At 45.1% G+C, this 16,405-nt stretch overlaps 1 protein-coding gene across 1 annotated transcript in view; it reads right to left on the bottom strand.

Annotated features, from left to right (window-relative positions):
• Positions 1-463: 463 nt before the first annotated feature.
• Positions 464-16,405, bottom strand: part of Kdm5b (lysine demethylase 5B) — a 71,842-nt gene continuing 55,900 nt past the window's right edge. Inside the window, exons 20-27 of the mRNA XM_042681794.1 lie at positions 14,001-14,139; positions 11,533-11,712; positions 10,610-10,768; positions 7,389-7,874; positions 5,337-5,448; positions 3,923-4,077; positions 1,930-2,250; positions 464-1,401 (exon numbers count right to left, since the gene is read on the bottom strand). Coding sequence (XP_042537728.1) covers positions 1,264-1,401; positions 1,930-2,250; positions 3,923-4,077; positions 5,337-5,448; positions 7,389-7,874; positions 10,610-10,768; positions 11,533-11,712; positions 14,001-14,139 — 1,690 coding nt within the window. The 3' untranslated portion in view covers positions 464-1,263. The remainder of the gene's footprint in view (positions 1,402-1,929; positions 2,251-3,922; positions 4,078-5,336; positions 5,449-7,388; positions 7,875-10,609; positions 10,769-11,532; positions 11,713-14,000; positions 14,140-16,405) is intronic.

Raw genomic sequence — 16,405 nt, 5'->3', positions numbered from 1 at the left:
TCTTCAATCGCCAAGATGTCTTCTGTACTGCAGAGCTGAGCTATTTCAGAAGAGGAGGAGGCATCCCTCGGCAGCTCCACTGCTGTCCCCGAGCAGTGTGAGCAGCAGGATGACGGAGCTGGAGAGGCAGGGCTAGCAGGGAGTCCTACCAGACACATAACCACTGACCCCACGAAGAAGAAAATCCTTCATACACCAAGTTTCCTGTCATTTCAAATGTAATGAAGGAATCCCGTTCACAGGAGGGCTGACTGCAGGACTGGAAGAGAGCACGGTTTTAAAAGCAGGTTCTCGTTTTTGAGCCTAGCAGGCCTTCATCAGCGCACTGGGAGGCCTGTGGCCCACCTGGAAGGGCAGGCGCGGGCCCCTCACCGTGTCTGCAGCCTTCCTGCGCAGAAGCGGCAGAGAGACCAGGGCGGGGCAGCTGTGGTCTCTGGCTCTAAATAACCAACATGTAGTGTTATATTAGGACCAAGGATTTATTCCACAATATAAACGCAACATTTGATACAAGCTACCAAAAAAGTAGGAGAGGAAGAAATGGGCAGGGCAAAAGCCAAAATACAGCCGTGGCGATGACTTACAGCTCAGTCCATCCTCTTTACGTCACAGTGCATCAGTGACACCAGAAACTAGACATCTGCCTTCTGTCCATGAGCCCAGGCTAAAGCACCAACACACTGTTCGGGAGTTTGTTTTGTTTTTGTTTTAATTCCAGCCACTGAAACCAACATAGAAGTTATTGCTCAGATAAATAAACCTAAGTCTACCAGAGAAAAGAAAAGTGGATAAAGAAAGAAACAAACAAAACCCCCAAAAGTGAACAACTTAAAATCCCCGATGTAGTAACAGAGTAAATGAGAAAGATTCCTCCAACGAGGGGTTACTGGAGTTTCTGGGGCCCCTCTGGCGAGTTGGACTCGTAGGCCGGTAAACCCCACACGGAGGCACCTCCTCAGCGCTGTACAGGAAAAGGCGCTGGCTCCGATGCCTTCCCAACGGACGAGACAGACCCTTCCGAAACATCTGCGTGTCACCCAACACCACAAACAGCTCTCAAGGAAAAAATACAAAAAGTGTCAAAAATTTTTTAGTTGTTTTTTTTTTTCTTTTTTTCAAAGAGTTCTGGAAAAATGATCCCGTAGGAATAGAAATAGCACCGTGTACAGGCTGGCCTAGCACCAGTCCTGTAGCTTTGCTGAGATCTGAGGAGATCCTCCTGGCTGGAGTCCTGAATTACCCTGGGGGGCATTTGTTTTGTTTTTACTTTCGGCTTGGGGCGTCCTTCCCAGTGCAGCGCACACAGACGTAGTCTTCCTTCTCTGCCATCTCTGGAGAAACACCAACACAGACCTGGTGAAACCACCGATTGCAGCTGCCATCACACTGGACCCAGTCCACCTGGTTACAAAGAGCAGGAGATGGGGGGTTCAGAGGAAAAAATGCCATTCACACGTGGGCAGGGCAGCCTCGAGAAATTCAGGCCGTTTGCCACTAACAGCCACGGGCCCACCACTGGGACCTCGGGCACTGCAGCTAAGCCACACGAGCATGGCTGGCCCACCAGCCAAAGCAACCGAGTCAAAGTCATTCTCCAAGTCGTGACTGCTTTGGGCTGAGAGCTGCAGTCAGTGGCAGTACGCATAAACTTAGGCACTGCCTCTGCATCCCTCCCACCTTCATAGCGCCGGGATGGTGAAAGCTGGAGGAGCGAGAGAAGGAAAAAGGGAAGAACGAGAGTTTCTTCAAGAGAAGGGATGAGACCCAGGAACGGTGGTTAAGAGCAGAGATCAGTGGGGGAGGCGGAGCAGTCCGCTCAGATCGGCACAAAGCAGACAAGCAGGAGAGAAAGACCCAGTGAGGCGAGGTCTAGCTTACAGGGAGTCAGTTAAGGGGAAGCATGTCCTCTACGGCCCAAACCTCACTGACCTCGTCTCCTTCTGGCTGCAGGCAGCTCACCGCGGGGCAGATGGCATCTTCGTCCTCAGAGTCCTCCTGCTCAGAATAGGATGTGTCTGAGGCCAGGGAATGAGTTTCAGTAGAACGGACTAATTCATAGCTACGCTCTCTCTCTAATTTGAAATTGTTCATGTCCTTGGGGTGGCTCAGTTTGATTTTCTTCTTTTTGGGGGTCCGCGTTTTTTTCACTCGCTCCCAGGGCTCACTGGAGAGATCTTCTCTTTCCAGGCGTCTCTTCAGTTTTCTCTCGAGACTGGCAGTTCCCTCACGTTTCCCTCGGCAGCAGTCGTTCTGGGGGGAGAAGACGAACAAACTCCACTGCAGCCTACTTTGCCTCCTGCTACACTGGCAACCCTAAAGAGAATGAGAAATGGCCCACAGCGCCAACGCACCTGCGCCCAGGTCCTACTGCTAAGTTTACTCTCTTGAGATTCACCTGCCAGAGCGTGAAACATGCTCACAGATCTTCTCACCAAATCCATGAGTAAATGCACAGCTTCTCTTTCTTTCTTTCTTTTTTTTTGCCAGTCCTGGGGCTTGAACTCAGAGCCTGGGCACTGTCCTTCAGTTTCTATTGCTCAAGACTAGCCCTCTACTACTTGAACCACAGCATCACATCTGGCTTTTTCTGTTTTTATGTGGTACTGAGGAATGGAACTCAGGGCTTCCATGCATGCTAGGCCAGTGCTCTACCACTGAGCCACCTTCCTAGCCCCTAAATGCACAGTTTCTACCTTAAGTGTTTATGTCCCTCTGTGACCTACAGGGTCCTGAGGAGATACACAATGGTGCTCCTTATGTACATATAGACACAGCTCGATAGGAGAAAGCATGCTGCTCAACAGTTACAGTCATCTCCTGCACGACACCATTTGGAATTGCAATGGAAAACATTGTAAATGCTGCATTGCCTTTCATGAGCATCTCCTCTGACATGGCTTCATCCTTCCTAGACTTTCTATCCTATTCTATATTCTCACAGCCATTCAAGGGGATGGGTGGGTAGGATCACTAAAGTGAGGCGGGTCCAGTACCCTTAGCTGTGCTAAGGACTTTACACAAGCACTTATCAATAAGGTCAGCTTCAAGACAGGCATTCTCAACCTTCACTCCCACTGGCTGTCCTCTTCTTAGGTTTAGAAGAATAACATGCATTTATTTGCTCTATATAGAATATGTTTGATTTTTGACATTTTTTAAAAACAATTGAAGGTCCTTCCGGATAAAGTTACTTTTTTTTTGGTCCGGTCGTGGGGCCTGAACTCTGGGCCTGGGCGCTGTCCCTCAGCTCTTCAGCTCAAGGCTAGCGCTCTACTACTTGAGCCACAGCACCACTTCTGGCTTTCTTCTTTTTGCTTATGTGGTGCTGAGGAATCGAACCCAGGGCCTCAGGCATGCAAGGCAAGCACTCTACCACTGAGCCACCTTCCCAGCCCCTAAAGTTACATTTTCTTTTCTTTCTTTTTGGTATATGAAGGTTTTAATTTAGGGCTGCTTTTAATTAGTTTTAAAATGGCGTTGTTAATTGAGCCACACCTCCAACCCAGCCCTGTTTCTGCTGGTTATTTCTGAGATATGATCTCACCAACTCTTCTACCTGGGCTGGCCTCAAAGTTCAATCCTTCTGCTCTGAGCCTTCCAAGTGTTAGAACCATAGGCATGAGCCACCAGCAAGCACCCAGCTATTACATTTTCACCTATGCAGTATTTCTCTTAATAATCTTACATCTAATCTTACATCTCAATACTATTCCATGGGAATGAGGTTACCTGACTAACTAAAAAGCAAATAAAAATTCACGTAACTTAGAACTCAAATCCAGGCTGTGAATGAATCCTGCTGAAGTGATATCCAGTTTGCATCTTTCCTGGATCAAGGACACCAAGCCATCTTCTACACCAAACCACTGGGATGGAGAAACACCACATGGCCCAGCCACAGGCTCCGCCTCCCCTCACTCACCTTCTCATTGCTGGGTCTAACAGGTGAGCTGTGGTCAGCTTGCTGAGCAGGGCTTGGCTTTGCAAGTAAAGTCTGGTAAAGTTCCTGAATTTCAGGAAGGGATACCTGGAGCAGCTGGGCTTCCATCAACAGCTCATTCACTTCTGGACTGATGCCTGTGGAAGACCAGACCCATCAAAGTGATGACCGCAAAGCGTGCTTCACACAAGCACATCAGTGTGGGAAATGCCGGGGCACACACAGAAGGAATGCCCCCTCCCCTACTTCCACTTGCTCTTTCTTAAACTGCATGCAGTCCAAGTTAGGTTCATTCAATGTACCTAGAGACACAATACAACTCACACACACACCCCAAACTACAATTCCTAAGACCCCTGTTTACTGGGTATGTATTCATTCCACTAGAATTTCTCCCTGCTTATTATGGGTGCAGGAGATAGTGTCTGCTGCCATGACAACTTTTACTTGAATGCACAGAACAAAGCTGGCACTCAGGGCAGGAATTCTGACCACATGACTCGGCCCACACTGAAAAGGAATGGCTGAGGAGCAAGCACCTCGAAGCTTTAGCCAAAACTCATGGAGTGTCATTTATTGGTAAGAAAAAAGGAGGTAGGCTTCAAACGTGCCAAGATCCTCTACAAGACTATCGCCTTGTTTTGTGTGTTTTTAGTAGTACTGGGGGTTGAACTCAGGACCTGGTACTTGGCTAGGCAGATGCTCTACCACAATTAAGCCATGCCCCTGGCCCTTTCTATCTATCTTCATTTTTAAAATAGGGTCTCAAGTGTATGTCCAGGCAGGCCTAGCAACTGTCTACCTATTTATGCTTCCTACATAGACAGGATAGGTGTGCACCACTCAAAAATTGAATTGAAACAACAAAGCTAGGCACCAGTGATTCACACCTGTAATCCCAGCTACTCAGGAGGCTGAGATCCAAAGATTCGGGTTCACAGCCAGCCCAGGCAGAAAAGTCCCAATACTCTCATCTCCAATTAACCACCAACAAGCCAGACGTGGATTTGTGGCTCAAGTGGTACAATATTAGTCTTGAGCGGGAAAAAAAAAAAAAAGCTCACTGACTGTGCCCAGGCCCTGAGTTCAAGACCCAGGACTGGCATCAAAAACAAGAAAGAAGAAAGAATTGAAACAAGGGAGCCCATGACTTAGTATCACACTTAGATGTCATAGATGAGTCCTTTCATCCCTGAACACAAGGGACAAGGTTTTTCTCTTTTCTTTTGCATTTGCCAATCTTCAAATAGGAACTTATCATTTCCCTGTGTAGCAAATGCACACTGACCCATGTCCTGCATTTAAGGATAACGTACTTTGGTACCCAGATCATTTATGACAGAGACAACCTATTATTATTGGACCTGCAAGACCGCAGTATTGATAAAATACAAACCGTGGAGGGGGACACAACTCTGTCCAGTGGAGAAGGGAGAGTGTAAATATGAGGTTCTGTTGTCCCAATCTTCAGGCAAGGAAAAGGACGTTGTGCCAGGAGGTTGAGAAACCTAATGGGGAAAAAAAAAAAATTTCTAACAAAGCTTTTTTTTTTTTTTTTTGAAGGATTGAACAGGCTCCTACCAGCCCACCAAAAGTAACAAGCAACTAGGAAAAATACTTGCTATCCCCAATGGAAGTAAGTCCCCTGGCATCTGAGAACTGGCCAAATTAACACCAGGCTTTTAATCTTCCCAGCTTTACTTGGATTGACTTCAGAGAAGCAAAGACTACTGGGAAATAAGCCATTTTTTCTTTGTGTACTAACAGATCATAACCTTTTTATCCTTATTAGAGGTTATAATGAGAACCTAGGCAGTACCCTTTTGAGTAAACCAAACAAGAAGCTAGAATAAACTGTTTTGTAGAATGGGAACTTCTTTGTACACCTACTTAAATAAAAAAATCTTTAAGAAAAAAGAAATCATACAAACAACTCCTCCCATTTTCTTAGTGTTTTATTAAAGGAATCAGAGGAACACTTCTCTGACTCTCGATCAGTTAACAATTGTATCCTTTCCCTTTACTCATAAAGGCTAATACCCTGGGCAAAGACAATAAGACTTGCTGTGGGCTGCCCAAACAGCCACAACTCATCGATGCAGCAAATAGTTAATCGATCATCTGTTATGTATCACAGCAAAGCATTTTATTTCCAGAAGCCTGGCAAGAAATATGACAGAGGCCACTGTTCGGTCCTTTAGAGCTGTGCCTAATTCCTCTCCTTCTCCTCTTCTAGATAGTGCTGTTTTGAACAAAGGGCAGAACACATGCTAGGCAAGTGCTTCCCACTGGAGTAAATCTCCAGCCTAAAATTTTGAGGAGTTGTCTTTTCTTTTGAGATGACCAGCCTAGGCTCAAGTGACCAATGCCTCCCTTGTAGCTGGGATTATAGATATGTGTATGCCCAGCTTATTAAAAACTAAAACTGATTAATCAGCTGGGTCCCAGTGGCTCACACCACAATCCTAGCTACTCAGGAGGCTTAGATCTGAGAAATGCAGTTTGAAGCCAGCCAGGGTAGGAAAGTCCATGAGACTCTGACCTCTAATTAGCTATCAAAAAAAAAAAAAAAATGCTAGAAGCAGAGCTGTGGTAGAGTGCTAGCCCTGAGCAGAAAAGCTCAGGGGCAATGCCCAGGTCCTGAGTTCAAACCCCAGGACTGGAAAACAAACAACTGAATATCAACCTAAAAAGACTGAATATACTGTCCTCATTGTGCTTTTCACATTCTTTCCCTACAGTCATGGATAAAAAAAAACAGAAACTGCCCACTGTCCCAGGAGAAGAACCACAGAAACCCAAACCTTTTGCTCTGAAGAAACACAGGACTCCAACCCTCCCAAAGATTAATCTTCAAAGGCTAAGAACACTGAAGGCAGGAAGCTGTGTCCCTCTAGTGACTTACGTGAGGGCAAGAAAGGGAAAAAGAAGTTCAGACAAGTGGAACTTGAAAATATAGCCAGGCACTGGTGGCCCACACCTGTCATCCTAGCTACTCAGGAGGTGAGAGCTGAGGATCACAATTCAAAGCCAGCCCAGGTAGGAAAGTCCGTGAGATTCTTATCTCCAATAAACCACTAGAAAACCAGAAGTGGCACGGTGGCCCAAGTGGTAGAGCGCTAGCCTTGAGCTGAAGAGCTGAGGGACAGCACCCAGGCTGAGTTCAAGCCTCACAACTGACCAAAAAAAAAAAGAAAATACATCTATAGGTTAACACAAATATAAACAAGGAAGTGACTTGTCCATATCAGATGGCGAGCATGCACTCCATAGCGACAGAACCCAAGAGCAAAGGAAGCCATCGGCCACGACGGCCCTGCACGGCCTGCAGGTGGGAAGAGAGACAGGCGATGGTGATGGCAGCTGTACCACCAAGGGAAGAGCCACACCAGACAGCTACGGGCTCAGAGCTGGGCAGGCGCCAAGGACCCGCGAAGTCCAGGCTCACCTTGTTGGTCTCTGATCCCTGTCCTGCGGAGGCCTGCCATCTGCTGTACAACAGTCCTGAGCCCACACGGTCCGGCACAAATCTGAGATTCCCTGACGAAAGCAGCTGCTGGGCTCTGCGCTGCCAGTTCACGGTTCTTTCGATCATGTACCGAAGTGCATCTCCCTCGGGGAGGCGGACTCGGATGCGCTGCAGGGAGGCCAGCAGGGGCAGGATTTTCTCTAATGGGGGCTTCTCCGACCGCCGACAATGGGGACAAAGCCAGATGCGGGGGCTTTGCAGGGTGCTGGGCGCCGCCACACAACTTGTGTGGAAAGCATCTCGGCAGAGTTCACACTGGATCATCGGAGTGGCCGGGGCCTTCTGACACAGACACACTTTCACCTCCACGTCTTGGGCAGGCGAGAGCAGCTTCCCTTCGTTGGCAAGCCTGAGCGACTGCAGAGCCTCCATTTCCTTCAGGCGAGCCTCCCCGAGCGCTGCCATCTGGAAGGGAGGTGACTTGTCAACAACGTGCCACAGACATCTCAGCCGCCCCCAAACTCCATGCCAGCTTCAGAGTAGGGGCTCAGCTGGCTCCAGCTCACACTAACCATGGCTGGATCGCCACATGCACACACCAGGGCTGACAACCTCGCGTGCCTGCACCGTGAGGCCAGCAGAACTCGCTGGGTCTGGCACAGTAACCGTGAGAGGGCCTGCTCAGCCTACAGCACGGCATTGCACGCAGCCATCTCCTAGCTAGGAAATTTGCAGGCATTTGGTTCTTTGCTTTTGCCCCTCCACTTGTTTTCAGTTCCACTAGTGTCTGCATTCGTGTAGAAAGTACTTCAGATAGAAAGTCTCCTAGAGTAGGCACTACACATGTAGCCCGCTTCTCCAGGTGCTCTGCACCTCTACAGGCCTTCTTTTCCACACCACAGGTAGTGAGATGGATGGTTATGAAACCACTTTACCAGGTATTCACACTCATATATTCTCACCCCCACCCCTTCACACACACACACACACACACACACACACACACACACAAACACACACACACAATGAGACTGTTAGTACAAAGGCAAAGAGGCAAGTCCTCTGCTGTGTGGCCCTCCAGTGCAGAGCCGCAATGTACTCATGTGTAAAGCATTTATTCCTTTTTTATTGAAGAGAGGCGAGTCCCAGGAAAGCACTGAGCTCAACCTGAATGAATAACTTAAAAGCACCCACAGACACCCATAAACAGAATCATGTATAGTCATAATCTGGAGTGATACTGAACATATTTCTCTAAACACCATTTGCAAGCAGTACATAAACAGAATTATGACATATGCAGACTAAGCACCTACTACACATACAAGGCATGCAGTAAATAAGCAGGCCAACATTTCTTATTCGTTATGTGCCATGAAGTAAAAGCACTCAAGAGGTGGCAGACTCAAACAGCCCTCCACCCTGAACTTAATGCTCAGCGTAATTCCATGGACAGCCAACAGAAAGCTGGACAATGAAGCCTTCCTGACACACCACTGAGAGAGAACAAATCCACGGGAGGATGCGTTTTTCAGAACTGTTCTCTCCAGAAACAAACATTACAGGTTTGTAGAACTTATTTTCCTTTTCCAAATGATCAAAACATTCATTTGCCACAGTTTGATCATATCTGCCACCTTTAGATCCAACTTCACCCTGTGTGAAGGCCAGAATGAATTCTCCGTTATCTGTTTTTTGGATTGGGGGAGGAAAATGTATAAATAAGGGATTTGGGGACAACCTGAAAGATCTACAAGTAAATCAGTAACAAATGTTTGGTACAGTAAAATAAAATTTACTTATTTTTAATAGATGAATGTAATCTTCAGTAATATATGGATTATTGATAACAAGGTACCTCTTCCCAGAGCTCAGAAATAGAAAATAAACCTTAGAGGGTTCTACCATAATCAAAATCAAGTTCTTAAACCAAATACCCATATACTAAGTAGGCACTGATTAGAAACTTTGAAAAGTACCATATGGCAAGGTTTCAGACAGACATATATGTGTATTTTAAGGGAGAGGAACTATAACTCTCAATTCATCTTTTAAAAATGAATCATAGTAGCTACATTAAAAATCCCAGGTACTGGTAGCTCACACCTGTAATCCTAGCTACACAGGAGGCTGAGATCTGAGGATCTCAGTTCAAAGCCAGCTGGGACAGGAAAATCTATGAGGCTCTTACCTCCAATTAGCCACCAAAAAGCCAGCCGTGGAGCTGTGACTCAAGTGACAGAGAGTTAGTCTTGAGCACAAAAGCTCAGGAGCAGCATGCAGGCTCTGAGTTCAAGCCCCAGGATGGGCACAAAAAAAAAAAAAAAAATTAAAAATCTAAAATCCCAGAGTGGTGTACATTTCTGTTAGAGATATACAAGTGTACTCCAAAAGGTACAAGATAAAGTTATGAGTACATGTATGAATGAAAGTGAATCCATGTCATCACAAGAGGGCAGGCAATGGCAAAAGAACACATGGGGAAAAGGTATCCCAGCCTAAGAATGAAACCATTCACCTTAGTTCTATCTACAGGCACGTGGACCAGGCATACAACCACCACCATCTACTACACTGTGTCCAGGCCGGCTGTGCAAGTGCATTCCACGATGCTCGTATGGTGACACAACACTCAGGGATACATGTCCTAGCTTCATCCTGTCATTATGTACCACAGACTGTATTCTTACTCTACAACAGGCAATGCTGTGTCATTAGAAACATTCAAAACCTCACGTCAAAACCAAAGAAAATCACACAACTATTGCTGTTTTTATCTTCCCTGACACTGTGCTTGATCAATAAGGCCTCAATTCTTGAACATGGTGCATTCAACCAATTGTGTTACCACTCACAAGAATCCACTCCCACATCTATTCAAGGTCTCACAATCTAACCTCCCGCTGAAACTCCAAGCGCTGGGATCAGAGGTGTGTGCCACCACATCCAGTACTAAGGGTATATCATCATTCATTCATTTCAATTTCTCGTTGCTGGAGACTGAACCCAGGGCCTTGGGAACGCAGTGCAAGTGTTCTACCACTGAGCTCTACCCCACTAGTCCTGGCATCTCTCATTTAAATCGATTACACTTTTAAAAATCATCCTATTTTCCTTTCCAATATTCCTAATAAAGCCAAAGGATTTGAAATTCTTCCCCAACAAAAGAGAAGTGAGAAGAAAAAGTTCCTACTACGCACAGCTGAAGCAGTCTCTTTGCTTTCCATTAAAGCTCTCTCCAGGTCACTCAGACTCTCTAATTTGGTGCTTTTCTTCTTCCCATTTGGCAAGGGCTCTTTTAACTTTCTCTGCTTTCTTTTCAATCCCAAAAGGCCAATATCACAACGAGGACACAGCACCTAATGTAGGGCAAAGTACAACCATTAGTAAAGTCAATTTCACATAAAACAACACAAAAGCCCAAGGGCATGACAGGTGTATGTACCTGAACAACTTTTTCTCTGAAACTTGTAGCCCTGAGGCTGCAAGACTAGGAAGGAGGGAAGAAGGAAAAGAGGAAGAATGGAAAGCAAGCAAGCAGGCAGGCCTGCCTGTTCTCAGTGATAAAAATGCTTAAGAACTACCTTCATTTATAGAAAATACAAAAAAATGCAGCCAGAGTTGAGCTTAGTAGTCCATGTCTGTAATCCCTGCAATGTAGGAGGTGCAGGTAGAAGGATGATAGTCTGAAGGTAGTGAGACAGCAATGTTAAACAATACTTGGAAAACCTAAAGCAAAAAGGGCTGAAACTGTAGCTCAGGGCAAGTATACAAGGCCTGACGACTTCAAACCCCAGTACCACCCCTTCCACCCCATAAAAGGTACGGCTAAAGCATTTTATGAAAGGTGGACGGGAGCATGTATCAATCAGGCTAAAGCCAGGTATAGTGAAACAAGGCTAAGCATTAATCAATTTCACCTAAGTTCAACTTCACCTAATAGGAAAAAATATACTCTTTCAATAGTGCATATATCCTAAAATACATCCAGAAAACATTTAAAGGTTGCTGTACCAACTCACAGAGCACAGACTCAGCAAGATGCCACCTGCCTGAGATGACCTGCGTGTTTTTCCAAACTTGAAGATCTAAGTTTTTGAAGAAGAACGGGTGGCAAACTTACCTCTAAGAGAGAATATGGAGAATTCTCAGTCAAGAATGTATTCGCGGCACATTCTTTCCAAACGTGGACTTCAGCTACCAATAATTCCAGCCTTGGCAGAGAATTCAGATGTACTGGGATTGCTCGGCCTCTTGCAACAAGTTCCACAAGTGTGTCTAACACTGGCACCCGTCCTCCAGCCTGGTAAATTAGAAAAAATTAAACCATTTAGGAAAAAAAAAATGCAGTGAGCAATGGACCAATTCAGATTGCAACACTGTTCCCCTTACAGCAAGAGAACCTCGCCCTCACAGGGGGCACGACGGGTCCTTCATTAAATCCACTCACCTCACTTGTCTATAATGCCAGCACCCAGAAGAAGCTAAGGCAGGAGGCCCAAAAGTTCCAGGATACCTGGAGCTACTTCCACACATTCACCAATAATACAGTAACAGTATAAGTCATTCAGGAAACTGAACTGAGAAGGCCCAGCCACCCAAAAAGCTTTAAAACCATTCCCGGGTTCTTTCTGACTCAGTAGGTCAGGGGATGGGTCCATAAATGTGCAACTTTTAAAATTTCCTAGGTGATGCTACTGCTAGTTGTGCTGCAGGAATTTGAGAATAAAGGCCAATGGAAATGAGAATAAAGGCACTATATGTTACAGGGGAAAAAATTCCCCAGTGTTGCTCTAACACAGTGGACAAACAGCAGCACTAAGGGGGAGAGGAGGTCATCCAGAACCGTCTCCGGGTTGATGTAAACAATACTGCCCAACTCTAGATCTGTTTCATCCAACATATTCAACCTGAATCCACTACTAACTACTGAATTCATATTTAACTATTGACTCTAATAGGCTTTGAAACTAACTCCAATGAGAAACACTAACCAGACAATTCCAAAAGGTAGAATACATACCACAGAATAACAATTTTAGACAATAGAAGGAGGAAGAGAAGAGGGTACAGTTTAAAAGAAACTTAAAGGAGATATACTAATTTGGTGTAACATGTAGTGGATTAGAAAAACAACATGGGGTGGCTCGAAGGGGGACTTGGGCCTATCATCCTATTACTTACTTAGGTGGCTGAGATCTAAGGATCCTGGTTCAAAGCTAGCCCCAGACAGAAAAGTCTGTGAAACTTTTATCTCCAATTAACCATCAAACAAAAAGCCAGAACTAGAACCATGACTCAAATGGTGTCAGTCTTGAGTGAAAAGGACAATGTACCAGCCCTGAGTCAAGCCCCAGTATCTGTACCTAAATAATGCTACAAGTGAATTTAATTCTCTTTTTAAACTTACATGCAAGTCACTTAGTATAACATCAGACAAAATGTCACAAATATTGCATGACAAAGCACACTCAATATTACTGTAAAATTTGCTAAGCTTCCTTTTCTGAACAGTTGGGAGGTCACTTTTAAGTTACTACTTAATGAAAAGTCTGGGCCTGCTACAAGGCCTAGTTTAGCCATATTATCATACACAGAGTTACTGTGCCTACTACTCTTGATTGACCCTCCAACTTGATCTATCAACAAAAAACATACTTAATGAAAAGTCTGGGCCTGCTACAAGGCCTAGTTTAGCCATATTATCATACACAGAGTTACTGTGCCTACTACTCTTGATTGACCCTCCAATTTGATCTATCAACAAAAAACAAATAACAGAGTTTTAAAAAGTTTATCTTGGGGGCTGGGAAGGTGGCTCAGTGGTAGAGTGCTTGCCTTGCATGCCTGAGGCCCTGGGTTCAATTCCTCAGCACCACATAAGCAAAGAGAAAAAAGCCGGAAGTGGTGCTGTGGCTCAAGTGGTAGAGCACTAGCCTTGAGCTGAAGAGCTGATGGACAGTGCCCAGGCCCAGAGTTCAGGCCCCACGACCGGACCCAAAAAAAAAAAAACCCCCCCAAAAAAAAAACCCAAAAAAAATAAAATAACATAAAATAAAAAATAAAAAGTTTATCTTATAGTGGCTCACGCCTATAATCCTAGCTACTCAGGAGGCTGAGATCTGAGGATCATGGTTCAAAGCCAGCCCGGGCAGAAAAGTCTGTTGAGACTTTTATCTCTAACTAGCAAAAAGCTGGATGTGGAGCTGTGTCTCAAGTGGTAGAGTGCTAGCCTTGAGCTGAAGAGCTGAGGGGCAGCATTCAGGCCCAGAGTTCAAGCCCTATGACCAACAACAACAAAAGTATATCTTCTCTCACAACTTCAGTTTTGGCTATTTTCCTTCAATGTGCAAGCAAGAAGAAATCCCCATCCCCCCTGAAAGGAGGGTTCAATGATCTATGCTTTTAAATATCTGGGCAACTCATCAGAATATAGCTTCCAAATGCCTCCAAAAGGCTGAAAAGAATTCACAACTCCAAAAACACTAGATGTGTGTGGTGAGAAGAGAGAGAACCGCCCTAACACCCTTACAGCTTTCCAAAGCCTGACGCACACACCCAGGGCACACACCCAGCATCTTTAAAACCAACCTGCAGTGCCTCTGCATCCTGCAGCCAGTCCCGGGCTCTCTGCACTGAATCCTTCAGGACTGCCCCATTGGGGAGGTAGGCAGGGATCTCCTCAATCTCCTTTACTGCTGTGGCAAGGCTGCTCAATGAGTGCCGGGGTCTAAGGAAACCAAACACAAAGCTTTTCAGCATTTGACAGCTCATTTTCTCAATGATTAGACAAAGAAATAAACTTATGATGAGGCAGGTCTAGTGGCTCACCCCTGCAATCCTAGCTACTCTCGGGAGGCTAAAATCTGAGAATTGTGGTTCAAAGCCAGCCTGGGCAGGAAGTCCATGAGACTCCAATTCACCAGAAAACTCCAAGTAGAGATGAGGCTCAAAGTGGTAGAGCTCTATCTAGCCTTGAGTAAAAGAGCTCAGGGTCAGTGCCCAGGCCCCAAGTTCAAGCCCCACGACTGACCAAAAATAAAAAAACAAAAAATAAATTCATATAGCAAGTGAGCCTTTTTACATAGGAAATTAAGTAATTACATGGCTGAGATTTAAGAGCAAAAAAAAAAAAAAAAAAGTGATTCAAGGAAATTTAAGTTCTACTTGTGCCTGACTTTATCATGGTATTACACAAACTAAAAGGTAACTATTTCTTCCATGTTAACATGCTCAAAGCACAGAATCAGAATTTTTCTACCCTCTTTGTTCAATGACCATTATTTTAGGATTACAAATGAATGACAGGGGCTGGGAAGGTGGCTCAGTGGTAGAGTGCTTGCCTCTCATACATGAGGCCCTGGGTTTGATTCTTCAGCACCACATAAGCAGAAAAGGCTGGAAGTGGTGCGGCTCAAGTGGTAGAGTGCTAGCCTTGAGCTGAATGAAGAGTTCAGAGACAGTGCCCAGGCCTAGACTTCAAGCCCCACAACCAACCAAAAACAAACAAACAAAATGAATAAACTAGAATTAAATTTTATGATGTATGTTGCCAACCAGATCAATAAGATCTGGTCACAGCCAGGTGCTGTGGCCCACATCTATAATCCTAGCTACTGAAGAGGCTAGATCTGAGAGTTTCACTGACAAATCTGTGAAACTCATCCCCAATTAACCAGCAAAACTCATGAGGCTCAAACTTGAACGAAAACACAGCTAAAGCCTGAGTCCTTATGTGTTTAAATCACTAAGTTTGTGCTCTCTCACCTAAATTAGGTCAAACTACAAAAAAGATATGAAAAATAAAATAGAATATGATAAAACATATACAATAAAAATATAGTAAGATATAAAAACTAACACTAAGTACTGGCATCACTACAGCTGCTTTAAAGTCCCTGGGTTCCAAGTCTCTTCCGGCAGCTGTCAGGGACCCCTTTGTCACCCCCATTCAGCAGGAAGTAGCCAGAACAGAGCTGAACACTCCCGACAGCAGTCAGGGAAACTTCAAAGGGAGGAAATGAAGGAAAACATCGGACAACTGGTCCAGGCCAGTTTGCCCCCTCCATCCCAATCTGGTAGCCACTACCCAGGGGATGATCTGGCTTGTTTGAAACAAACCAATCACCATCTCACAAACTGCCAAGAGGGAGGGAGGAAAAGGTGGGGAGAGGCAGACAATACACAACAGTCCCTGACCATGCAGTGGATAATCAGTGAACAGTTTCTGGGTCCCACTGGGTTCAAACTGCTCACTCTCCTGAGTAGTCTTTATTTTCTCTTTACTAAATAAACTCTCAAGTGGGAGGGCCCTGAGTTCAAGCCCCAGTACCAGCACAAAAATTAATAAATACAGCAGGGCACCAGTAGCTCACGCCTGTAATCCTAGCTACTCAGGAGGCTGAGATCTGAGGATGGAGTTCAAAGACAGCCCTGGCAGGAAAGTCTTTGAGACTCTTATCTCTAATAAACCACTAGAAAAATGGAAGTGGTGCTGTGGCTCAAGCGGTATAGGGCACTCACCTTGAGCTGAAGAGCTGAGGGACAGCACCCAAGCCCAGAGTTCAAGCCCCACGCCCAATAAAAAAAATAAAAAATAATAATAAATACATTACTCTCAGAGTAAGTAAATTAGGGAGAGACTCTACCTCAAATGGCCAGCCTATGTCCTATTCATTTCTCAAATATAATCTACTGATTTCCTAAGCAACAGTACAAATGTATGGATTATTCTCCACTGAAAATCTGCCTGGTCTCCATTTTACAGAATAATGCATGTAAGTTCAACTATTTCTCTTTAAGATTCATTGGATCTTAAGGTGTCTTTATTTTTTTGGTCAGTCATGGGGCTTGAACTCAGGACCTGGGACTGTCTCTGAGCTTTTTTGCTCAGGCCAGTGCTCTACTACTTTGAGCCACAGCACCAGTTCTGGTTTTCTGTGGTTAATTGGAGATTAATGTTTCACAAACTTTCTTGCCCCGGCTGGTTTTAATCA

The sequence above is a fragment of the Dipodomys spectabilis genome, unplaced genomic scaffold (assembly GCF_019054845.1).
Source record: "Dipodomys spectabilis isolate Male_0828 unplaced genomic scaffold, ASM1905484v1 ptg000069l, whole genome shotgun sequence".
NCBI classification, from domain to species: Eukaryota; Metazoa; Chordata; class Mammalia; order Rodentia; family Heteromyidae; genus Dipodomys; species Dipodomys spectabilis.
Note: the sequence above shows the minus strand (reverse complement) of the source record. Positions and strands in the feature narration are given on the sequence as shown.